The 27,484-nt window shown below is 32.2% G+C and overlaps 1 protein-coding gene across 4 annotated transcripts; it reads right to left on the bottom strand.

The window, feature by feature from the left end:
* Window positions 1-1,706: 1,706 nt before the first annotated feature.
* Window positions 1,707-26,904, bottom strand: LOC126814847 (cytosolic purine 5'-nucleotidase). Of its 4 annotated transcripts, XM_050540248.2 has the most exons (18): window positions 26,747-26,904; window positions 18,620-18,819; window positions 18,341-18,414; window positions 17,370-17,487; window positions 11,348-11,443; window positions 11,118-11,206; window positions 10,733-10,790; window positions 10,004-10,097; window positions 9,685-9,764; window positions 9,438-9,498; window positions 9,097-9,132; window positions 8,821-8,925; window positions 8,372-8,438; window positions 7,576-7,798; window positions 4,800-4,860; window positions 4,563-4,620; window positions 4,169-4,287; window positions 1,707-3,919 (listed from the first exon to the last, which is right to left on the bottom strand). In XM_050540248.2, exons 2-18 carry the CDS (start codon window positions 18,715-18,717, stop codon window positions 3,671-3,673), a joined length of 1,686 nt encoding a protein of 561 aa, XP_050396205.1. In that variant the 5' UTR covers window positions 18,718-18,819; window positions 26,747-26,904; the 3' UTR covers window positions 1,707-3,670. The 4 variants fall into 4 exon arrangements, with proteins under 4 accessions (XP_050396205.1, XP_050396206.1, XP_055955509.1 ...); XM_050540249.2 differs by lacking the exons at window positions 18,341-18,414; window positions 18,620-18,819; window positions 26,747-26,904 and adding an exon at window positions 12,210-12,338; XM_056099534.1 differs by lacking the exons at window positions 17,370-17,487; window positions 18,341-18,414; window positions 18,620-18,819; window positions 26,747-26,904 and adding an exon at window positions 12,210-13,618.
* Between the last annotated feature and the right edge of the window lie 580 nt (window positions 26,905-27,484).

The following is a 27,484-nucleotide window of genomic DNA, read 5'->3' as shown; positions in this document are numbered from 1 at the left end:
GACTAGTTGTACTGGGGGTCGCGTCAGGTGTCATACGAGCTATTTTTGACCCTATGACGTCAGACATTGATTAATCAATCAGCGTTGACGTTTCTATGGGTTTAGCCACAGTTCCGTGTAGAGCACGCAAAGAACTCGCCGTAACACAGCTTCACTGGCTAATTCCCCACACCAACTAGAACGCCTGTTATATAACAACTCTTCCAGATCCTAGTGTTGTGAAGACAAGTAAAACGAAATTTTGAACTATAAAAACGAAACGAAATAGGATCTGTGTTTTAATCAGATTGTAAATAACTTATCCAGACAATAATCAACTGTCGATGTCATCGTTAGCCTGCGATATTTAGTGGACTGGAATGCATAATCGAGACATTGCTTTTTATCGTACCGACTTCAGTAATAATGGTCGAGGCTAGCCTAAAATTTAAAAGCCAATATTTCGGTTCAGAGTGGAGAAATTTGACTGAAATTTTCAGCATATTCTATTTACGTTATCTGTTTTTAACTATAATAACGAACACTGTCAACTCTTTATCTAATCTCCCATAATGCCCCTTTAATATTTACAATGTTCGGGTTTTTAGAAAGAATTTTAGGCGCTATTGCACTTTGAGAATATTGGAGAACAGAAAATATAATTATCTTCTGTGATCTTTCAGAAACATTAAGGTGTCATAAACTATCACAATCGCTGTCTTTTGTTCTTAGTAGGAATCAGTGGTATTCATCCCTTTCCTAATAATAATAATAGTTTATTCACAACTACATTCGTAGGCATGGAAGTTGCAACAAATACACGAGACATTTCACAGTGTGGTGCATTATAAAATATAATTTGAATCTTATATTATGTTGTGAGCAGTTAAATGGAAATATTTTCCCCGTTAACCAATCTCATTCAAAATATAATGAACAAATATCTGTTGTTGATATTTGAATAAATTGTCCCGCTCGTTGTTTATAATATTATTAATGCGAATCTAGACGATCTACATTGCCACAGAAATGGTTCCACTATTATATACTGATGTCTTCCGCCTTACTCCAGCCCGATACATTTAATTGTAGCTAATTGCCACCCAATAATACATTTCGCAGGACGTGATGAGCTGTTTCGTATTTGCCATATGGTTATCGCTACCATCATTTATTTTTTGAAAGGTCTCCGACTGCTATATTACATCCATTTATTCATTGGGCATCCGCGAGTTGTACTCATTATAGCCTCCAGTGCATTTCCACGGACTAATAAAATTCCCATATGTATATCGGTGCTTTGATATCAGGAATTAGGTGAATTTATACATAGGGTTGATTTGAATGATATATAAACAATAATTACATTTAATTATCAAGTCGAAATCATGTCAAAGTATGTTACTGTCCATGTAGTTTACGATACTGTATCTAGTAATCAGTACCCATGTCATAAGACCCCCTCGTCATGCTTCACTACAAGACATGAAGATGGTAGATTACAATTAGCATTAGCATTTACACTTGTGGATTTTACTGTCTCAAATATTATACACAGATCATATTTTTTATGACAATTCTGAAGACTAGAAAAACCTTGGATATGGTCTATGGATAAACATGCTTTTTCTACCAATGTAGGCATAACTCTGGACAAATACAAAGGCGGTTTGCAAAGTCTTGAAGGGTCTTCAACCAAATGCATAGATAAAGTAATAACAAATACCGTTGTTTTAACCTTTTATTAATATCTTTATAGCTATAAAATAACCCATTGTAAATAAACTTTAAAAGTGAATTTACATTCTAAACATAAGCATATATAAATATCCTATAACATTAATAAAAATCTAATTAAAATTTGAGAAAAGAAAGTATGGCCTAATCTTATTAGACTGTAACATGTAGTCATCATTAATAGACTATTTCATTATGATGAGCATCATCTTTCATTAGATTAAACCATTAACAAATGTACCACCCAAACAAAATTTGAAAAAGACAATTAAAATATCAACAAAAAGAATATCCATGAAGATATTTGATAAAATACTAAGAAAATTTTAAATATGAGTATTGTTTATAATGGTAGGTATTCTAAATATGGTACAATAATAAATTTGATAAAGTGTCCTGTGTCTTTTACAGTGTGGTTTCTTACCAAGTACTTATTTTGAAGTTTTACAATCTAAGTTGCAATAGTATACCATACCAAATTCCCAAAAAGCTGAAAGCCAGTAAATATATAGCATTGCAAAGAGTTAAGATCCATAATCAATTAATCCCTAAACTATTCCACCATAACCTCATCAACACATATTGTGTATGAGCTCAAAATGTTTTTTTCTTATAGTAATAAAGAAATAAATAATGCACCAATTAAACATGGTAAAAATGATGAAACTACATATATATATATTAATATATAAACAGAACTCTATAGATAACATCGGTACATTTAAAATCAAGACAAATATAAATAACAATCATTAACAAATATCTAAGGCTTGGTATTCTTGAATGAGCCTTTTAAACAAGTTAAATTCAGAATTCTTTCAAAAACAATAAACAAAACAATATTATATCAAATAACCATTATAATTTGACTTAAATACATTTGGGTATAAAAAGCATACATGTACATACATAATAGTTTATATATTATGAGCATCAAAAAATCAATATATTATTAATATCTACAGTACAAAATACAAGACAAAATATTTTATCATAACAATTATATCAATGGTTTTTATGACAAAGTTTAATAATATAAAATCAGCTAATTTTATAACATCATATTGCATAACCTTCAGTGGTATGTTTAAGTTTAAGTACACTTTGGGTATTGTTAGTCAACTATATACATTCAAATTTTCACAATATTTGTGATCACACTTTAAACCTTTGTTTTAAAAAAAATTACAATTTATAAAGAAGGGACTATAAATTGAACACATGACTAGCAATAGTGAATCTGTTTGATGGAAAGAAAATAATTTCTTAACAAAATTCAATTGCAGAAAAATAATGTTTTAAACAACAATTACCAGTATATTTTAACATTAACTTAGAAATATAAATGCAATAATTGGGCAACAAAATGAGCCAAAAAAATAAAATAACAACAAAGAAAATGTTCTTGATATCAGAATAATGTTCAACTCTTTCAAAGTGACATATAAAATTTTAGGAATGATAACATATAATCTGAAAAACATTAATTACTGAAAATTATTTGCAATAACATGTAAACAAAACATAATTGGGTATTAACATGGGTTATCTCATAGTTTTAAAATAAATTTTATATATCTCTTACATGGTTTTCAGTGTAAAAGTATTACTAGAAGTAGAAATGACAATTTTTCTGTTAAATGAAATCTCTGTGTAAATTTATTAGAATATAAAAAGAAAAAAGTTTTGGTCCTTATCACATTCTGCCTCTTCCAAATAAGATAGGATTTGGTAACTTGATATTAAGTAAGAATATGCACAAATTTAAAATTTATCTTGTTCTACATTTCTTAGCCAGCACCAATGTAATAACAATATAATATAAATTTAAAGCTGAGAATTTTAATGCAACATCTACTCCTAAATGTATATTTGATCACATTTATGTTTCTCCTACATAGTCATTTTTTTTGTAAAGGGTCTATTTCAAACTACGATTTTATATCATGACTTTTTAGTTTGATTTTTCACTCGGAGTGCTAGAATGTTCCGAGTCACTAGAGTCACCATCTTCATCATGTACATGAGTGACCTTTTTTGGCGTGTTAGCTCGTAAATGTGGAACATGGTTTGTTGAAGAACTTGACCTTCGTACTCTTTTATGACTACCATCAATCTCATCCTCATCCTCACGTGTACGTGAAAAAACCTCTGTTTCACCCTCAAAGGTATTTTCATGATCAACTGTAGATTCGTGGGGCATCTGTAATGAACATTTTAAAATATTTCAACATACTGAAGTAGAAAGTATATCAGGTTTGAAACTGAACATTATGTCTACTCCATAATGTTACTCAATCTAAATATGCATACACTAATTTATATTACTGAGATTGAAGTGATATTAATATTGTATATTATTTTTTTGTTCTTATGAATGTCTCTAGAAACATAAGTTTGGTGAGTTTAGAGTAACACTGATGTAGTTTTTAAGTTGTAATAAGATATATACCAGCATAGGCGGAGCTCTGAACATGTAACAGAACGGGTAGTGTAAGAGATTTAGGAATGTGGCTGCATAAAGATCAGCATATCTCATAACTTGAGCAGCAAAAAATGTCTGACGTGAACCTGTAAATACACAAAAATAACCATACAAGTTTATGAAAACATGTAAAATTGATAAGATGGATGACATACTTAAAATGATTGAGTAACTGACATTGTAATCTAAATAAGTTATCAAACAACTTAAAAATCTTCATTTATCATACACAAAACTAATACAATCTTTTATGTGAAGCAAAAACTGACATGATAATGACAATAGGTATATGCATGTTAGTGTAATTAATGATTTTTTTTATCTATCTTATCAATATGTATTATGGAAATAACAAACTTACCACTTCTAAATAAACTTCCTAACATACCATAGCTCATATCAAGTCTGTGGGTAACATCCTACAAATAAAGGAATTTGGTCTGTATACTAACAATTCAACAAATATATGAGGCCTTACAGGTTATTTCAGAAGATATATTTTCCAAAGTAACCTTCTTGCTAGGAATATCTATGAGATTTAAGACTGATAATTAAAAGAAATGAATGAATGAAATATCATGTATCATCCAATACATACCCTTAATCTCTGTTTCATAGAACTAATATCTGGTTTCTCTGTGGTACTGCTATCAAGATCCCTAAATAAAATGAAAGTAAATTGTAAGTTACTTAGTGTAAATTATAAGTTACTTAGTTGGATGATGGTAATCATAAATTCAAAGATAGGTTGCCAGTCAATGAAACATACGCTCACAGCAGCTACATCCTCCAACAGTCAACAAGGGTTGTCACATTTATTCATTTGTACGTAATGAGAGTATTTACAAGACACTGATATCAATTTCATACAGATCAAATGATAACTTTCGTCGTTAGTGTTCACAAAGTTCAACAGGGTGAAACATAACTGTAGAATTTATTAATAAAAATTCCTCTAATTCAACAGGATTCTACTAATCTAATTCAGACAATAACTTTGATCATAAGAGTGTTCACTAGGGCTTCAACAAAGTGAAATAAGGACCATAACTCTAGAGTAGAAGTAGAAGTAATTAATGGATATCACTGAAATTCAATAGGTTTCTTTGTTTTACTAATATAAATAGAAAATATAAATTTAATACAAATCAGATGACAACATATGTCATTAGAGAGTTCACAGGCTTCAACAAAGTGAAACAATGGCCATAACTCTAGATGTAATTAATGGAAATTGTTGAAATTAAATAAGCTTCTTCAACTCACTAATGTAAACAACATATATAAATTTCAAAATGATACGATAACCAGCGGCTGCTAGGCAGGATACGCCCACATTTTCGAGAGATGGATAGAGAACAAGCTAAAAAGAAAGTGATTTTTTGTACAATCAGGGGCCATAATTCAGGAAGTTACGGTCCGATATGCGCGAACATCGAAAGGAACCGAGATCTTTGGGTTATAAACTTATATTTCAAGTTTCAACAAAATCGGATAAAAAATTGTGACCTCTTTAGGGTCCACAACCTTGAAATACCATATTTTTACGCTATTTGAGAAAGAAAGGCGGTCATTTGGCCTGTCAGTTTTGGGCCGATTTTCACGAAATTCGCACTCAGTCGTCCTTAGGGTGTAACAGTGATATAATAATACGGTTTTTTAAATCGGATAAAAATTATGACCTCTATAGGGTCCTCAAGCTAAAAACGTGATTTTTCTTACAATCAGGGGCCATAATTCAGGAAGTTACGTTCCGATAAGCGCGAATATCGAAAGGAACCGAGATCTTTGGGTTATAAACTTACATTTCAAGTTTTATCAAAATAGGATTAAAATTGTGACGTCTATAGGGTCCACAACCTTGATATACCATATTTTTATGCTATTTGAGAACGAAGGGCGGCCATTTTGTCTGTCAGTTTTCGGCCGATTTTCACGAGATTCGAACTCAGCCGTCCTTAGGGGGTAACGGTGATATAATAATAGTTTTTTTTAAATCGGATAAAAATTATGACCTCTATAGGTTCCACAAGCTAAAAACACGATTTTTCGTACAATCAGGGGCCATAATTCAGGAAGTTACGGTCCAATATGCGCGAATATCGAAAGGAACCACAATCTTTGGGTTATAAACTTACATTACAAGTTTCAACAAAATCGGATAAAAATTGTGATCTCTATAGGGTCCACAACCTTGATATACCATATTTTTATGCTGTTTGAGAACGAGGGGCCGATTTTTACGAAATGCGAACTCAGCCATCCTTAGGGTGTAACGGTGATATAATAATACGTTTTTTTAAATCAGATAAAAATTATGACCTCTATAGGGTCCACAAGCTAAAAACGCAATTTTTTGTACAATCAGGGGCCATAATTCAGGTAGTTACGGTCCGATATGCGCGTATATAGAAAGGAAACTATATCTTTGGGTTATAAACTTACATTTCAAGTTTCAACAAAATCGAATAAAAATTGTGACATCTATAGGGTCCACAACCTTGATATACCATATTTTTAAGCTATTTGAGAATGAACGGCGGCCATTTTGTCCGTCAATTTGGGCCGATTTTCACGAAATTTGAACTCAACCGTCCTTAGGGTCTAACGGTGATATAATACGTTTTTTTAAATCGGATAAAAATTATGACCTCTATATGGTCCACAAGCTAAAAACGCGATTTTTTGTACAATCAGGGGCCATAATTCAGAAAGTTACGTTCTGATATGCGCGAATATCAAAAGGAACCGAGATCTTTGGGTTATAATCATACATTTCAAGTTTAAACTAAATCGGATAAAAATTGTGACCTCTACAGTGTTCACAAGCTAAAAACGTGATTTTTCGTACAATCAGGGGCCATAATCCATGAAGTTAATGTCCAATACATGCCAATATCGAAAGGAACCGAGATCTTAGGGTGATAAACCTATATTTCAAGTTTCATTAAAATTGGATAAAAATTGTGACCTGTAGACTGTTCACAAACAATTGTGGACGGACGGACAGGGGCGACGACAATATACGTCCACATGAAAATGTGTGCGTATAAAAAGGTAGTCTGTAGAGTGTTCACAAGTAATTGTGGACGACGGTCCAACAGAGTTGATGGCAATATACGACCACATTTCCATGCATGTGGGTGTAAAAAAATCTAACTAAATGTTAAAAAAAAAGTACTAAATATAAATTTCCTTCAGACCATGTTCCATGCACTTTTTTAATGTGAACGATAACAAGTATCAAATTCTCACTCCGCTAAAAGATGTCATCATTTATTTATCCAATAAAATATTGCATTTACTTTCCAAGGTATTAGAAGTCTTAATATTTCTGTAGCTGCAGAGTTGTATAAATATTTATATCAACTTACTTGTAAACATCTGATAATTTAGATTCTTCATCTTCAAGACAGTCATATAACTGATGTTTGTCTGTCCACACATGAAGTTCTCTAGATAATTCAGGTATTACTAAAAACGTTCTCCAACCTCGCATTTTCTTGGATTTCAGAATATCACCAAAAATATGATCACCAACATATAAGACATCTTTACCTTTAGCACCAATAACTTCAGATAATACATCACAAGAACCTAAACAAAATAATTTTGATATACATAGTAAGGTCTACAATCGTATTATTTTAGCTGTATTTAATATTGTATAATAATCAAACTATGATTACGTTAGCTCTTAAATTAATTACAACAGTTTGTTAGTACTCAAGTAGGTTTTCTTGTCTATCTGTGTTGAAGTTTTTTTTTTATTTTAGACCATAATCCATCAAGAGATATATCAACCACCATGTCAAAATGTCAAAACATTCTACCATCACAAAAATAGAAATATCAGAAGAATACTAATAGATTAAATTTGTTACATTATTCATTAAAAAAAAAAATAATATCACATTTTAAGATTATATCAAAGATTAGATTAATTTTGTCCACTCTCTAGATACAAATTATACATAACAAATATAATTTGATTTGTTAATTCAACATAATTTACTTTTGCTGATCCAGTGAAATAAGAATCACCAATTATTTATATTTATAGGAACTAATTTTATGCTAAGGTATGACAAACTTTCTAGAAGGCTGAATTCAGCTCAGTACATGATAATACAGCATGTATTTTATATTATTGCAAAATTTGATAATTACCTCCTGAATATACATGACCTGGTTCTAAAGGACCACAGTGATGTCCAATTCGTAATGAGCCAGTTGTCTACAAAAAATAAATTAACATAACTGAATAATGTATAAAAGCGTCTTATGCCCAGAACATATTATTCCTTCAAAACACTAGACAAACTTATTTCTGGAAATTGTTACATAACAGAACCAGGAAATTAAACTTATGAGCATAATAAAGTGTGCAAACGATAACTAACAAGGTTAAATATTACCTTCATTTATCAATTAAACATCAGAAAATCTCTTTTAAATTTATCTACTCTTGCAAACTCATCTCCAGTTAAAATGATTGCCACCAGTCATGTGCCCTTGTACATTAAATAGTCAGTGGAACTCATTTACGCAAGATCTGATTACTAACGCAATAAACTAATCATATAAAGCACTACAACCAATAAATATAAATATCTTACCCTATCTACTTGTCGTAGAATTGTACCATCTTTGAAAAATAACGGTTTCTTGGCATCAACAACAATATAATCAAAATATGTTGACCATTCTCGAACATCTCCATTCTGTAGTGAACAAAATATTTGAAATAATGACATTATTGCAGGCAACACATGTCTGTTCCAGTGTTACTAAGGTACATTAATGATACTTTCTCAAATGTGGTTAACATTAAAATAACATATTCATTACAACAAAATAAAGTAATATAATTAGAGCTTAGTAGTAATACTTACTGAGTTAGGAAAGTCCATTAAATATTTCATTATATGCTGCAAAAAATGAATTTGAAATTTATGAAGAAATTTAGAAAACACATTTTAAATGTCTACATTATAGGATTTTAATGCAACATTTTATTACTAACTAAGTAATATTATTATATTTGATTTATATTTTGACCTATAGTTATTCACCTTTAAATATTAAGTTCTACTGAAATATCGGAAATCCATTCTACAGGCAAAATACTTTAAAATGAAACTATAATGTTTGATCACAGACGGTATCCTTGTAAAACCGAGAGGTGACAAATATGTTACTCTTCTTGTAACATGGCAAAGAAATAAATACTTACATTAGTATAATCATAATCACTGTTCGTTATCAAAAGTGTCTTAGCACCATGATGTTGTATTCTAAAGTAGAAAAGGTAATCAACATTCTATTAAATTAGTACTAATGTAAGCACTATTGGCACTATTTGAAAATAAAGAAAATCAGCATCACACAATTTGGCCAAAATAAAATATTTAAAATATCCAGAAATAGTCAGTTAGTACATAAACATAACCATTAAAAAAGAATATATAATTGTTTCTAACCTTTCTAACAATAGAGGTAATCGTTCATCTCGTTGTACATATTTTTCTAAATTTTTTGTGGTTTCATCTTTTAAGGCACCCTGTAAACAAAATACCGCCAAAATATTATTATGGCTTACAGAAAACAGGCTGTTGTAAACAGTTCTTCCACAAATTAATGACATACGTGTGAACAATACATCTTTTATCTGGAGCACCATATGGTTGTCTTTAAATTCATATTTCTCAAGGAATTGAATGCTCTTAATTTTCACCATATTGTGACATAATTTTGCTTGAAAAGTGTCCACGGTATTAGCCGATACCATAGTTTACTTACATTGAAATGAATATGATCAACAGCTCCACGGACATCTTGAAAAATAGATTTATACGAAAAATAGAGATTACCACTTCTAATACCGTGTTTATCTCTACAAGAAAACAAAATGTCATTTAGTTAATCAAGTGCAAAATACATTTGAAAGTAAAGTCAATACCTGAAAAAAATTTCATCCAAACAATGTCAGATAGTAATAATATCAAACTTTAATTCATGCATAGCCTGTAATTTTGACACATCAAACCACGAATGGGAAAAATGGTCAGAATGGGTGCTTTTCTTCTATTTAAGTAGGGTAGAGTGTAAAATTATTTTTTTAAATGTCTTCAAATTTACTTATATATCAGTTAGTACATCAATATCAAGGAACCTTAGGAAACACTTGAAATTAAATTTTAAATTAAATTTGTGCAATTTATTCTAAAAAAAAAAAAAAAACTTTTTTTTTATTTTAAAAGGAATTGATATGAGCAGTTTGTTTTCTGAAAATATGTGATCCTAATTAAAGATATTATATTAAATTTAATATGAAAAATTCATAATAATACTTGTTCCATTTTTAGCTTAAAGAAATCAATATACAATGAATAAATGTATGTCATACGTAAGCCTTTTGTACTTGACACTACAATGATATACAGTATAGTCAATAAAAGACAAGATTATACATGTATTAAGGTTAATATATCATGTGTTTTATTTTGGGATACAAAGATCTATACTTACCTAGTATAAAGTTTGCTAGAATTAAAGAAATCTATGATACAGGCTAACATGTAGGTCTCTGTAATGAAAGGAATAAATAGTTTATTCTATTTATATAACATTCTGAGTCAAAAAAATAACTTAAGGCAATGATTATTTTTAGTTCTTATTTCTCCTTTATAACTACTTTGATTGTCCATGAGCTCATAAAAAAAAATATACCCCAAATAGAAGTATTATCAGATATATAAATCATGTGAATCATGTTTGAACTGTTCTATCATATTTCATAAATTAGCTTATAACAAATAAAGACTATTTCATGATAATTATTGAACTTGACAAATTTTTCACACAAAAAATTTGAAATTAAAAAAAAGAAAGAAGAAAAAAAAAATCGAGTTACCTGGAAGATTAAAGAGTGTATTTAAAACAAACAATCTGGATTCATCTAATTGTACAAATTTATTTGGATACATCTGTGCAATCTCTTGTCTGGAAAAAAAAATAATAAAAAAAATTCTCAAGTAAAACATCACGAAATTTGAGTCTCTAATTACTCATAATCTAATTTTAAAGGATATTCAAATAACCTTTCGTATCAATAATTCATAAATAGCACAAGGATTTACTTACGGTTTAAGAAATTTGAAGCCATGTGCACAGACCAATATATTTCCATAGGCATCGACTTTCAGCAGATTTCCATGTAGTTTATCAAACCATAAACCCCTGAAAGAAAAACATTAGAAAAATGTAGATCTTTAACTTAAACAATAAGCTTACTTTCGGGTCTTGACTTTTAAAATTTTTTTTAACATGGACTGCCAAATTTCTAATTAAAATGAACTGAATATGAATTTGAAATAAATTGAGATTCAAATCTACTACTACTATAAAATTGGAATAAAAATAAATTTATTTGGACTTTATGTATGAATTCATTATTTTAAAAAAAAAGTTACATAAAATTATTTTCTAAAAAATATTGATATTTAACACAGTTACGTGTATAAAAATATTTCTTTTACTTGGTATCATTAAGCTGGGTTTTTTATTTATTTTTCAAAATTTTGAAGAAGAAAGACTTAACAAATTACTCAAAGCAGACATAAATAATACCCTGCATGAATGATGTATGTATATTGCCAATGTATGGTAACATGATCAGAACATGCTTGTGTACATGTTACATTGTTTACTTCATTGAATCAATAAACTGTTACTAAACAGCCTGGATTTATATAATGATGGCACCATGTAATCCATGAGAAATTTTATTTACTCAGAATCTATTAAATATAACCTACATGCAGGCTAAAATCAATATACTCATACTGGTAATATTTTAATTAAATAAATATCAATGTCATAGGTTTTCCATTTTATGTTGAGTAAAAAAGATTCTTTATATTTTCATTACCATAGTATTTAAGTCTTTCTTCTTCAAATACATTACTTTTCCGAAAAATATTAAAAACTGAACACGCTTAGTCACCATGGTTTATGGAAGCCCAGTATGGAGCTAGCATCAGGTTGCTGACTTGGCGACCAGGTCATAGGTTAACAGGAGTCATGGGTCGGTGACCTCTCAATCCCGTTCATTCATAACATAATGATATTCCTCCTGACAGTAACACATAAAGCAATGGTAAAATAATGTGGCCTAATGGCCTGATGGGTTAAATAAGTGAAGGGCGGATAATATTTATATGAGCTTTATTACACCATAATAAAGTTGGGTTGGTGATATATTGGTGCTTAGAGCTTAAGACAATCATCATTTCATAATTTATAACTTACACTTACAGTAACAAGTTTATGTCAATTCTTAACTTACAACCTTAACTTTAAAGATAAGCTTATTTAAAGTCCCAATGACACACAATGTCATAATTAAGTCTATACCATACTGAACATTGAGTTATATACTATTCAAAAAAAGTAGGGGATATTTGATTTTGGGGGCATAATACTAAAATATGTAAATGACTACGAAAAAAGTCACTATAGAACCTAACAGAAGAAACATTTCCAGTTACATGTGACGCCCAAACGCAGGTGATGCTTGGGATCATCATGGGGGTCCAACCCAAGATTTGCACGACTCTGACTTTGAATGTTACAGTCATTGTGGCATTGAATTCCAGGGTGGAAACATCAGTTTAATTGTTTTAGTGACCAGAAAACAAATTTTGATATGCGTCGGCTTACCCAAAATGAAAGGTTACGTGCCCTTGGCATGCTACAGATCGGCACAACACAGGCGGTTGTGGCGCGGACGATGAATGTTTCTCAGTCTGTCATAAGCAGGCAATGGTCCAGATACCGTGATACACAATCTGTACAGGACAGACCACGCTCAGGTCGACCAAGGGCGACAACTCAAGCCCAGGATCGTTTTATCCGTACCTTGGCCTTGAGAAATCGTGTCATCACAGCAAATCAGATCAGCGCTCGTCTTCAAACAGACACTGGTGTGAGAGTGAGTGGCCAGACGATTCGGAATCGACTGCATAGGGGTCACCTTCGCGCCCGACGTCCTCGCGTGATCCCTTGTTTGAGAGATCATCACATTCAGGCAAGACGTCGTTGGTGTAGGGATCGTCAACACTGGGATAATCGACGCTGGAGCAATGTGATGTTTTCAGATGAGTCAAGGTTCACTGGACAGACGTAGGAGGGTGTGGCGTCGTCGAAACGAGCGCTTCCAAGACGTTAACGTCATCAGACATGATCGATTTGGGGGTGGTTCTGTTATGGTGTGGGGAGGCATCACTGTTGCTGGAAGAACGGCTTTACATGTTGTTGCAGGGCGTGTTACAGGCCAGTACTACCGGGACAACATCTTGGCAGTCCATGTTGTGCCGTTCGCACGACGTCATGGCCGCCGTTTCATCTTCCAGGATGACAACGCAAGATGTCACAGGGCCAGGATCGTTACAGGTTACCTCCAACAACAGAACATCACCACATTACCTTGGCCAGCACTGAGTCCCGACCTCTCCCCCATCGAGCATGTCTGGGACATGCTTGGACAGAGGTTATGTCAACGTCAACAACGTCCTGCCAATGTCCAAGAACTTGCTGCTGCGTTGCAACAGGAATGGGACAATCTGGACCAAAATGACCTTAGACGTGTCATTAGGAGTATGCCACGTCGGATCAATGCTTGTTTGGCAAACAGAGGAGGATTTACCCGTTACTGACTTGGTTGTGATGCTGTGGTAACTTTGCTGTTTGACCCCGGGTATCATTTTACCCTTATAATGGTCAGTCTGTGCCTTACTTAGTCTAACGATCATTTGGAATAAATCGATGAATGTGAACTTCATTTCATTTTGTCATTTGTTTCTTCGTCAGTTTCATTAGGTGACTTTAATAACACTTAAAAATCAAATATCCCCTACTTTTTTTGAATAGTATACATGTAGTTATACGTGATGTTATATACTATACAGATGAATTTGTTTTTTATTGCAAACATTTTTACCCAGTCTTCCAGCTTATATAATCCCCAAGTTTTGTTTTTTAGACCTGTATGTTAATCAGTCACTTTGGACAAAGACTTTACACTCGTTTAATCAGCATTCAATGTTTTGATATTTTGTACCGTCAAGTAACTTTTTATCTAAAAGTACTATAATTTAGGGTGCTGTCTGGAATAATATTTTTTATCTTTAAATGGAAATGTATCAATACATACTAAAAACAACTTTATTTTAGACTTGTATACTCAGAATATTGGACACATCTTTTCAAATTTGAGACTTGACTTTAAAATAAACAAAGCTAATAGCATAAAGCAATGACCAGGCTCATTTTTACAAACTTGTTGTCAATCTGTAGAATTACTTTGTCTCTATTCAATCATAAATATCTAAAATACCCAAAAGTCCTAACATACGAGTTTAGGGTAACCCATTAGCGCATTTGTAATAAAGATATTCAATCACCACAATTAAATAATGGTTAAAAAATAGAAATCATTTTTCAGGCATACAAAGTTCAGCTTTTTCATTTAAAAATAAAGAGAAGTTTGTGAAGTAAGACAATGCCATGGTCCTTTCAATGCTCTCTAAATTCTTGATGTTTATTTATTATTTATATTAGGAACTTTTCTTACTAACTATATATCGAATTATCATTACAGGGCATGTAGAGAAAAACAAATGGGTATTAACATACACAGGCATGCTAACTCTATTAGCCTAATTCTACATGTATATGAAACGATGGCATTAATCCAAACTAAAGAATTTGGCAACCTTTCAATACGGTGTGTATCCTTCATTTTTTTTCCTGACCTCTAATAAAGCCTGTTATTAATTGGGTTCATTATATTTGATAGAACCAAATGTTATTTATTAAATAATTGATTAGTGAACCCATTGATCTGTCACAATGTAATATAGAATTAGTTGGTGATGTAACCTCTGCATAGGTATCCGACATGGATCTAAGATTAGATTCTGACTATTATTATTACATAAATATATTCAGTGTTACTGTATTAATGATTTCTTAAGCTCATAAACATCAATTAAAATAGGGGAATCTACTAATTTTTAAGAAAAGAAGGGTTTATTAATTTGTGTGAAATTTCAGAAAGTTTCTTTTGTGTTTTGTTTTTATCAAGTTGCAATACACATAATGACTTTTTCCCTACATGTATACATTCAATGGATATAAAATAATTTACATTAAAAATCTTTGGGGTCATACTGCCTTTTTAGAATGAAAACAATATTTCCAGTCTATTTTTCTTTTGTTTTTAGTGACTATATAGTGACTATATGAGGAAGTATGGTACCCAGTTTACATATATTCAAAATGAACATAATGTAGCTATAACTTCTATTTCATTTCTTAATATTTCTTTTTCAGTTCCTAGATATTCATTTCATTTTGGTACTGTATGCATAGAAGCACATACGATATTTTGATCAATAATTTTGATATTGGCTGTGACAATATGACCCTTACGATTTGACCTACATAATACAAAAAAATGACTATTAAAGCTTTAACAGTAAACACTTTGAAACTGTATTTTAAAAAAAAATATGACTTCTAAAATAAGTTTGTATCTGCACTGAAATATAAAGTAGCAGTATTAACTCAAATTCTGTAGGAAATAAAATGAGGTTTCTGCACAAAGTGTGCTAATGAAAATCAGAATTTTGAAAGAAGCACAAGAAGACTATTCTTGGAATATAGTAAATATTATGATATAATAATCAAGTAAGGATTCAAGAAATTTATTAAAGTCACATTTTCTTTACGAGCAAAAGTTTAAATATTGACCACTGACAAAGTGTTAACTGTTTTTAATTTAAAAAATCAGATTAAAAAAAAAATTGTGTAGGCTGTCAAGAAGTAACTCAACAAAAACACCCACCATCAGCTTTGTCATCCACTGAAAGTTTATGTAACACTGTTATTAACAACCGTAATGACTGTTAAAAATCTTTGTTTCATTGACATAAACACTTTGTAAGCTTATAAATTTGGAAATTTATCACATCAAATTGAAATTTGAAAGCCATCATTTTAGGCAAACCAAGTAAAAACCTAATCCAGAGCGTAAACTATGCAATGAATAGATGAACTGACAGATGACAATATATATGATCACAAAATGTTTTGAAGGCTATAAAAAAAATTGCCATTCAAATGAAAATAAAAATGTTTTGAATATTTCATGTTCGTTTATACTTGTGCCGCTGCCATGGCAAAGTTACACTCTCAACAATTTCTTATATTATCATGGAATATTATAAAATAGATGACCAAACTGTATCCATTAAAGCATTTTGTTGTTCAAAAAACAGTGACTGTGTTTTACCGAAGCGGATAATAACCATCATAAGAATTGTAAATGATAAATGCATCCATGATTATGTTATACCTGTCTGGCAATCCATAACTGAAAGAGCTCAAAGCAATAGACCTTTGCACTTTGCAGTAATAGCTCATCTAATCTAATTTACTAGCGTTCAATCTGCATAAATTGCACCATAATATCGCAGTTCATTTAGCATCATAATATTACAGTTCAATAGATTGTTCATAAATAAAAATGGAAAATTCAAAATAGAAATCTTGTAATAACATTGTGATCAAAATCAGATTTTAAAAGAATCAGATAATCCTATAGAGTACTGACAAGTTAATTATTAAGAATGATTTTTAGGGGAAAATTCAAATCAATATGTCTAAGTTGGATAAAAATAGAGGAATTAACATTCTCAATTGAAGTACAGAGTTCTCTTTAAAAGGTAAGAATGTTTGTGAAAAGAATCACCTCATACTCCTATTTACCTTATGTAGGAGACAGTATCAAATCACAAATCATTACAATTACCAGTAGTACTGAGAAAAGACATGAGGTACCGGTACATATATAGTACCATTATAATCATTAACACTACACAAAAACAGTATGCCATCTTGCTTAATCATGTTAGCATACAGATTTTTTTTGTGATCACTGTACATTTCTGTCAGAGAACTCTGCGTTACCTTAAGTAAGTGTCACATGTGTAGAGCAACTTGAACATAACTAAATAATACCAAAAGTAAATAATCCCAAGGTTTCTTAGAAATATTATATATTGATAGTACGTATTCTACAGGCTTAGATGTATCATCTTACCTGACAGGGAATGTAGGATCATACTCAAATTCATTTATAACAGCAGGATATCCAATTTCCAAAAGACGATTTTTCAACAAATTAAACCCAAGAGCTTCGTATTCTTTAGATTTATAAACTGAAAAGAAAAATTAAAAAATCTTATTAACAAATATATTATTATGAAGGTTGTCAATTGGTTGATACAATAGTTTTAGCAGAAAATTTAAAATCATTCTACCAGTTTAGATTTTAGGGATATGAAAATTAGTATAGTATTGAAAACAGTTGTAATAAATTGCTAATAGTAATTATGTGTGCAACTTAAATTTAAATATATCTACAATTACATTAACCCATTAGGACAAGATCAAATTTTCTTCAAAATGTCCACAGTACATGTATGAACTGTTCCAAGTGTTCTAATTAAGATTGAATTGAGATTAAATCCTAATTCGGACACACTTTCCTTTGAAAATAATCATTAACGTAACAACATATAAGTATTAGATAAGTTTACAGCTGAAAACCCAGGCAAATTAGTTTTCAGTACAAGAATCAATGTACAAAGTTTCTTATAATATTAAAGTTTTAGTCAAAATTTATCTTTATCTTATACTATAGAAAGACATTATGAAACATGTACCTCCATCTCTTGACACTCAAGTGAGGGTACCCTTATAGTTTTGTCTGGCATTAACAGAGCAAAAACTATCAGGACTATAGAGAGTGAACGTGCAAAAATATGCTAATTAAAGGGCCATATCCCTGGAACAGAAATAGCGATTGCACTCATATTCAATAATTAGTCGTCATTATCCCAAGGTTTAAAAAATATTCATCAAAAATGTGGCTTCAAGAGTGGAAAAACTAAAATTAAAGGGATATAAAGCTGGAACAAGAAAAGCAATTGTGCCCAAATTCAATCCCAATTGACTTCTACTCATAAGAAACAAGTTTTGAATTAGGTAAGACAACACACTAGTACCTACCTGCCAAGGTATAATCCATGTCAAAACCAAAGAACTTGATCTTTTCCAAGTGTAAACTCCGATTGACAAAAATCCTGTAAAATTCATACATTTTAAATTATTTGAATGAAAATATATGGTATACATATTACATCATATATGTAGCTTTATATAGGAGGAAGATATTCGATTATTTCATCAGCGGACTCTTAATCCAGATTTGTTCTTACATGGCGTAACATGGTCTGGTATTACGGTACATTATATTATATTTATATTTAGCACATTCAAAAATTATACCTGTGACAAGGGTCCCTCTTATACATTTTGGTGTGTATTTTATCCCCATTTCCATTAACGTGAAAGCCATTCATCGTAGCACCATTCTCAACTTCCATCTTGGATAACCAATGTTCAGGACTTTAACTGTAAATTCTTCTGAACGTACCCAACAGTAGTATATTTAAAGTCTCTAGTAAGCTTATAGAAAGATGTGAAGTCTGGAAATAAAAAATCAATATCTCAATCGCGTGTATCTAACAATTTAGACAGTGTAGCAGTAGGTTGTCTTCTTCAGACAAATTCAAATATGCTTTATGTGTGAAACTTCCAAAGAACATGACCCTATATTGGATGTGATAAAACTGTATTCAATCATCTCATTCAGTAATCATTCAATTGATGATAATTGGTTAACATAATGTAAATCAGGGTAAAAACCCAAATGTTCCTTAATCATTTATGAATAAATCAGCACAATCTACGAAACCTATAATGCTGCAAGTTGACAAGTATATAATAATAATATATGTATTGTAGTTTTCTTGCATTATTTTCATTAATTAACATAGAATTTACAATTCATTATATAATATTATGGAGACTTTTCACTTCACAAGATATGTACACTTTAATAATTTCAGTTCTATTTTATATGAATAAACATAAACCTGAATTTAAAATCTCTGATCGATATCTGAGGGATGTTTAATTCCTTGCAAACCGCAATAGTGTGCAAGAACAATTTTTGGGGGCAATTTTCAAAAATAATCAGACAAACTCAATTGCAAAGATAGGTTGCCAGGCAATGAAACATACGCTCACAGCAGCTATATCGTCCGGGCAGTCAACAAGAGTTGTCGCATATTTTTACTTTTTTTAGTAATGAAACATTTATAATACATTAAAATCTGATTAAGAGTAACAACTCATTAAGTAATTATCAGAAAACCATTAGAATTTGTTTGGTTTTTATAAAGTATTGCCCCATGCTAATGTTTAGTATACGAAACTTTTAACATCATGCATTTAGCTGTTCAATTCATAAAGATTCATTGAAAATCAATATACTTGTTCGTCTCAAGACCTTAAACTCAGTGTATCAATCTGAAGTCAATCGTATGATAACTTTAGCCTCTAGAGCGTCACAAGATTTTTCAAAGTGATCAAGGGCCATAACTCTGGCAGAAATTATCCGAAAATCAATATGATTCTTTATCTCATGGCCTTAAACACTGTGTATAAATTTAAAGTCAATCGGATATTAACTTTAGCCTCTAGAGCGCCACAAGATTTTTCAAAGTGATCAAGGGCCATAATTATCGGAAATCGCTGAAAATCAATAGGCTTCTTCGTCTCATGACCTTAAAGCTGAACTCCGGTTACAAAAATACTGAAATAATTAAATAAAAAAAAGTTAACGCCCCCAAGCTGCCATACTTGTTTCTAATTTGTGAAATAAATATGGCGGACATGGAGGCTTATGACCTGGAAAGGTTAGCCGATCTCACTTCCAGTTTGTTTCTTGTCAGCTAGCTGTACACATCAGGCCTTATTCTCTACACACGCTTCACTGATTGCTCTATTGTTTCCCAACAGTATACCAAATTATTGCAGATTGCAAAATGTCAGCTTCTTTACTTGAGGTGCACTTGGCCGGCATTTCACTTTCGCACCCCCACCCATAAAATTCATCAGTCTCCTACATACACTCCAACAGCGCAATGAACCAAAGTAAATGCTGTTACCATGGCAAGAAAGTATCAAAAGTTTTAAAAAGAGTAATCATACTCTGTCTTGTGAGTGACACCCACTTAATAGTAAGTTATACGGTTAATAAACCTTTAGTCCTTTACATAATTGGGTATGCAGTAACACAAATCATTAGTGAAGTAGATTTGACAGAAGACACAGAATTGCTATGCTTACATGGATTTTTCGCAAAACCTTAAAGTTCTTCGGTTCATCACCTTCAACTTAATTTCAATGACCATATCATGTTATTTTTAGGAGGAAGACATGGCGGAATAAAAACACAGTACAGTGTCAAAAGCCTTCACAATGCAGAAAAGTAGGACATTAAACCCCACTGCATTTTTATAAGTCTTCAGATTTTTATAGAATTGTAAAGGTTATCTCTAGTCTATATATCAATAAAAGGCACAGATTTCACAGACAGACACGCTGGAAGCTACATGTACATGTGCAAGGTTTAGTGGCCACTTAGAAAGTATGTATTTTTATTTGTACAATTGCATGTATGGGAGTGATTGGGCAAGGGCCACTATAAAAGTGTGCCCAGAAGCCCAACATGAAGACTGCAACAGGTCAAAGGACTAAGTCTGAGAAGCAAGGTGGACAACCTATCCATCTGATTTTAGCATGGACCTTATAAGGTCCATGGATATACACAGGGGTCGAATTTGACAGACGCTAACACGCAAAATGCGTGTTGATTTTGTGGACAGCGTGTTACAAAATATGTCAAACGAAAAAAAATGCGTGTAACATTTTTTCGCTTATTGTTACTGAATATGATTATTCAATAAAAAAACCCAATATACACACATATCATAATTGACCTTTTTTTTTGTGTTCGACCATCTGTCCTTTCATTATTGTCGTTTTATTCCATCAAACAAATTCCAACATCGGTGAAAAATGTACGTTATTGGCGAATGGCTTTCACGCGACACAAACAGTTTTAGTAGTAAAAAAACACGTACCGTTTTGATTTTTCTGGATGATGTTTAACATAAGTATTGAAAAAATGTTTTCCTTTTGATGTTATTTACGATATTTTATTGCTTGATGAATAAATACTGTTATAAACTCCCAGTATTCATTCCACAAGTTGCAAATGCCGATAAGGAGCTTTGTTTACGTCACGTGACTTCTCGCTCACTTTTCCAGCCGTTAGCATTATCCCTGTAGTCCAGTCAATTTGGGGTTAGACCCAAAACAAATTGCAACAGAATTAATTTCACTGGGATGCATTTCAGTATAGTCCCCTAAACAACATCCCAAAAATGTTCCAAAATATTTTTGGTGGAAATGGGTCAAATTGCATAATATGCTAATTAGCATAATTTCATATTTCAAAAATTGACTTAATGCTATAACTTGGCTATTAAATTTCAAATTTGGTGGAAATTGTGTCTAAACCCAGGTTTTCATGGCATGGGAAGCAAATAAACACATTAAGAATATAATCACTTTATTACATAATACACAATATGCAAATTAACAGCCGCCATTAGTGTAAAACTTATATTTCCCCCTAAATCTGAAACTCTTTGACTTAGCTCCATGAAACCAGTATCTAGGAGAACATCGCAGTGGTATTGCATAATATAGAATATGCAAATTAGACGCCTCGGCCATGACTGAAAAATACACTATTAGTCCAAACTCAAAGCATTTGCAATAACCTGAAAAATCAAGTTCCCACACCCATTTTATTACTTTCAAAGAAAGTAATAAAAGTATCTGTACCTCATTATGGAGAACATTTGACTGATTGCATTAGTACCATAGCACTGTTGTCATTGGAGGGGGGGGTGTCACATAGCCCTGATGAAAACAAACAAAAAAAAAATTATCAAAACTTTATCATCAGAATTCTCTAAAACTGGTTTCGGAGGTGCTACAGCTATGTTCTTTGAAGTCTCCACAAGTATGTCAGTGCAGTCCAGTCGATGTTTTTTATAAGTGCACAATCAGTGCCACACCTAGTTTAACAGTTACACCTGAACAGTCACAAGAACCCTCGACGTTTTTCATCACCATTATATGTAATCATTATAAAAACATAACTGTTAATCTTACTGTCAGTAATTTTATTTGTTTTTAATATAGTTTATTAATTGATGAATCCACACTATAATGTATCTATACATTACCTGGTAATCATTATCAAAACATTATAACATAGCTGTTAATTTTATTTCAAAGTTAATCACATAAGCACAATTGAAAATTGAGCACAATGTTTATAATAAAATGAACAGTAAATTTACAAAAGTTCTTGCTAATGGTGCTGTTGTCTGGGACTGCGAGAAACGCAGACTTGGTAAATGCAAAACTACAGTAAAGATCCAGAGAGAAGAGGTCAGCCAGTCAGAAAAAGTGAACAAACTCATCCTGGTGACCCGGTACTCAAATGATTCTTGGGGTGAAAAATACCATAAAGAGTCAATCCATTGGAACTCAAGAGATTTCAGAACCAATGGTCACTGCTGCAGTCTCAAAACTACCAGAAGGAACCATTTCCCGGCTTCCACCTATTAGACACCTCAAACATACTATAAGATGTTTCAAGACTACTACCAGGAAAGCTGGTACCTCTACCACCAACTCAACAGGCCATGAAAATACCGGACCAATACAAAGAAAATTTAATGGGGAATCTTTCCTTCTGTCTGACAGTGGTTCAAACAATCCAGGTGAAATTTTACTACATTCAACAGTGACCAACCTGAGGGTCCCGACCTCAACCGTTCATCGGTTGGCTGAAGACCGCTAAAGTTGCACCTGATATATTTTACCAGATTTACACCATACATGCTCCTATCGACAACCACATAGTTCCACGTGTTGGTGCTCTACTTAAAAACAAGACTGGGGATACCAATTTCCGGGTGTATTCCCAGTTGCTAGTATTAAAGTCAGATTTTCGTCTGTTGTCTGCCATTAATGACTTTGAGATTAATAAAAAAAAGTCTATCCACACAGCTTTTCCTGAAACTGAGATATACTGTAAATTGCAGACGTAGGGACCTCATCAACGTTACCAAACAGACAATGAATCCAATCTTGACTTCAGAATGATACCGACATTTGGAGACCGGATAGTCGTAACCGTAGGAATATGTATACAATTGAACTATGGTCCAGCTTCCAAGAACGAACAACAATATAGAAGGGTGGCACAGATGATTTCAGACTCCAGTTAGCTGTTGCCATGTCAACATATGGAAGTTTCTAGATGCCCTGAAGAAACACCAAGCTCTACAACTACAAGAAGTTACTATGGAACAGATAATAGCTGGAGAACAGCCTGTTCAACACACGAAGTATAGAGACTGAACAGAGCATGTACTGGACATTATAAGTTAAAAATTCACCATGTGTTGGACTTTTTACGTGGTATTGCTCATAATATTCACTTGTAGTCACTGAGTGGGTGTTATTATGGACAACATCAATGTTGATTTATATTGACAAATAATTTGTGTTTTCAATGTCGAAGAATTTGGATGATATTGGGTTAGAGACTTAGCTACTTTAAACGAAATGTATAACAATAAACTTTTAGTAATACAGCGACGATACTCTCTTGCAGTAAATTATTGGTCTTAGTACTCAATGAAAGTAATTTGGGGTGGGGTGGGGGTCTAAAGACCATAATGTCTGTAACGCAAATGCCTACATGAACTATAATAGTTTTCACTGGATTCCTTTAACCCCCATAAGAATCGTTAATGATACAATTGTAAACAAATTAGTGCACTGAATCTGATTGAAGTTATTGAGTAAAGCATGCTTTTCAAATAAGTCATACTTATTGCAAATGTTTTTTGAGATTGGACTAAAAGTTTGTTTTTCAGTCATGGCCCAGGTGTCTAATTTGCATATTCTATATTATGCAATATAACTATGCTGTTCTTCTAGTGCTTTTCAGGACCCTTGACCCTGTAATTATGGGCATAGGTACTGGTTTCATGGAGCTAAGTCAAAGAGTTTCAGATTTAGGGGGGAAAATAAGTTTTTCACTAATGGCGGCTGTTAATTTGCATATTGCGCATCAGGTAATTATGTGAGTATATTCCATATGTGTTCATTTATGTCCCTGGCCACGAAAACATGGGTTTGGATACAATTTCCACCAAATTTGAACATTTGATAGCCAAATAATAGCATTAAATCAATTTTTGAAACATGAAATTATGATAATAAGCATATTACGCAATTTGACCCCTTTCCACCAAAAATATTTTGGAACATTTTTAGTATGATGTGCAGGAGACCTTACGGAAATGCATACCACCAAAAGAAATTCTATTGCAATTTGTTTTGGGTTGGGCCCTTTTTTCAGCTAGATTGACTGGACTACTGTTTCTGTTCAATTTCTATACATCTCGACAAATTGTTCATATCGATACTTTGATTTTCCAAAGGAATCATTGATTTTCAGATTGAAATAGATTTTAATAATGCAGAAATATAAATAATGCCAACATTGCCAACTATATATTTTGAGAGTTCCGGTAGACTGATTGATTAGTGATTATCATTCCGCGGATGTGCGGTCCGTGATCCGAAAAATTGCTATTTCAGTATTTGACATCAATGGGCACTTTTTGACATAAGTACTTATGTTTTATAGTTTAATTTACTATCCTTGTATTATATAATGCATCTTCAAGAAGGTGTACGCTTGAGTGAGAAAAAAACGAGTTTTCAAGGGTAGCTATAAAAATAAATATGCACGGACGAAAGAACACAAACTTTTTTTTATTTTTTTTTTGTGCCTCCTCCATATGTAAATATTTTTAAGTTAAATAAAATATTATAATTAATATTTTGAAAATTAAAACTATAAACAACAACTTTTGCAAGTTTGTAAATTTTGTTTGTAAATTCAGTAATGTATGCTAAAAATAATATTGACTAGAAATAATAATATTGACTAGAAAGTGTCAAGTGGTATTCCCAACTTTTTATGCATATATTTATTTACGTTAAAAAAAAACCCCTGATAAACTGAAAGTATTGACATTTTATAAAATATTGCAATATAGTGATTATATCGCAATGTTTTCAGGGATATCGCCCAGCTCTAGTGTTGAGGGCAGTTTTGTGTGTTCATTCTTGTGTTTTATTAGCCATTAGCTTTTTAATGAAATTGTAAGGAATATGTGTACACTCCAATGTAAAACATAGCTTGTACATGTAATCCAAAGATAATAAAAGTATTTTCATTAAAGAAAAAATTGCCCCTTGAATTTCTTTAGAATCTTAGTTTTGCTTGTACATTTGAAATCAACAAGCAAAATTTTGCTTGTGTGTTTTCAAATAAAGTTCTATCCCTGGATATACAGTAAGTAGTACGGTAACTAACAGAGGAAATGAAATGAAATGGGGTTTAACGTCCTACTGTTCTGCTCCGCCCTGGACTAATGAATACAGGCATATGCCATACAGTGTACTATGAGGGAAATTTTGCCCAGAGAGCGGCACTACGGCCTACTTTTATATCAAATTCCAACTGTCAAGGGATCTTTTAGGTGCACGCCGATGTGTACACAGGATCTCGTTTTTTCTTCCCATCCAAAAGACTAGACAGCTGTCCTTGTCAGGCCCTCCGTCCTGCATCACTGACAAGGGGCAACCACGCCGGAAAATCTGGATGAACTTTCTCAGCCAATGCAGGGATCAAACAGCCAACCTTGGCTTACAAGCCAGCAGCGCCTTACCCACCGTGACCCCCAACTATTAACATAGGCTACATTGTGTAACAAATTCAAATATTGAATATGGTAAGTAAAATATTCATTTTAAAAATGAATTCTTGTAAAACTGAAATCAGTATAGCTTCGTTAGTTGTTGATAACATATTAACATCAACATGTGCTGCAATAAGTTATATTTATAGCACTGCTTTCATGAGTTAACAGATTTAAAAATCGAGGCCATAGGCCGAGATGTTAAACCTGTTAAAGAATGAAGTGTGCTATAAATGACTTGAAACATTGACACTTTCTCAACATGCTTGTTGTTACTGCACAGAAAACCCACCCCACTTCTCTAGATCTATATGATTTCTACTAAAACTAGTGTAAACCAGCAAAAGAGTGCAATAAAAATAAGTAGGTGAACATGTCTAGCTCCACCCAATCTACTACTAGCACTAGATGGAAAACAATCTGCTTATTCAACGAAAAGAACAAAGGAAGATTCCCCGTCCATGTTACGATGTTTGTCAATGGCCTATTGCAGACGACGCATATTTTGACAGTTCAAGTTCACACGTCATTTCTAACTAAACAAGTTAGAAATGATGATACAGTCACACTCACAGTATCAATTTATTACCATACCAAAATGTTCCAAACACGTGCATTAATTATAATTAATTATACCTACCAGTCGGTAGATATGTCTTTAATAGTAATTTTTAGTTTGATATGTGTCCTTGTTCACTTTAATCAAACCAATATTGCCACTTTCAGAAAGCCAATTCTTACTCGCGGAACCATCTCTTGTTTTATACGCTTTAGTAACAGCTGATTGTAAATGTATCTCTACGCAATGTTGCAATTATGATTTCATACTCTGAAAAAAATAATAAATCCGTGTGTTATGATTCACCTGCTTTCCCAATTCCACCTTGCTAGTATGTAAATAGCAATAGTCGTTACAGATAATAAAATTTATGTAATTAGGAAATCGAAAGTATTTTCTTTCGGGGCAGAATATCGTCGTGAATCGGTTCAGCAGGTGGCGCTGACTGACCTTAATTTATGGAGCTATCGTTCTCGTACTTCTACGTTCTATTTTAACAAAATAATCTATATTTCTCATGGCGTTTCAACAATCTTATTCAACACCCAGCTACGACTAGTTCTACTTAAAATGAGGCTTATTTTGGCGATATGCCTATTTAGATTATAAAGACATTTTAAAAATAATTTCCAGTAAAAATGACGGCCAAATTTAAAGAAAAAATCTTCGACATCAACTTTTTTTTTTCAATGCAAATATCCAATCAATAAACAAAATTAAATAGTATATCTACAATAAAAAAAAATGTCATCGTTAATACCTGAAATGGCGCGATGTTGACCAAAAGAAAAGAAAATGCTATTTGTTTTCTTGATTTTT

Source organism: Patella vulgata, chromosome 3 (assembly GCF_932274485.2).
Source record: "Patella vulgata chromosome 3, xgPatVulg1.2, whole genome shotgun sequence".
NCBI lineage: Eukaryota > Metazoa > Mollusca > Gastropoda > Patellidae > Patella > Patella vulgata.
Note: the sequence above shows the minus strand (reverse complement) of the source record. Positions and strands in the feature narration are given on the sequence as shown.

Excerpts from the sequence above, each read along its gene's own strand:
- LOC126814847 (XM_050540248.2), bottom strand. The coding sequence starts at position 18,717 with ATGGAAGTTGAGAATGGTGCTACGATGAATGGCTTTCACGTTAATGGA. Across the intron at positions 10,791-11,117 it reads TACACTCTTTAATCTTCCAG|AGACCTACATGTTAGCCTGT; the intron begins GTAACTCGATTT and ends CTTTCATTACAG. Across the intron at positions 8,439-8,820 it reads TTCTACGACAAGTAGATAGG|ACAACTGGCTCATTACGAAT; the intron begins GTAAGATATTTA and ends TATTTTTTGTAG.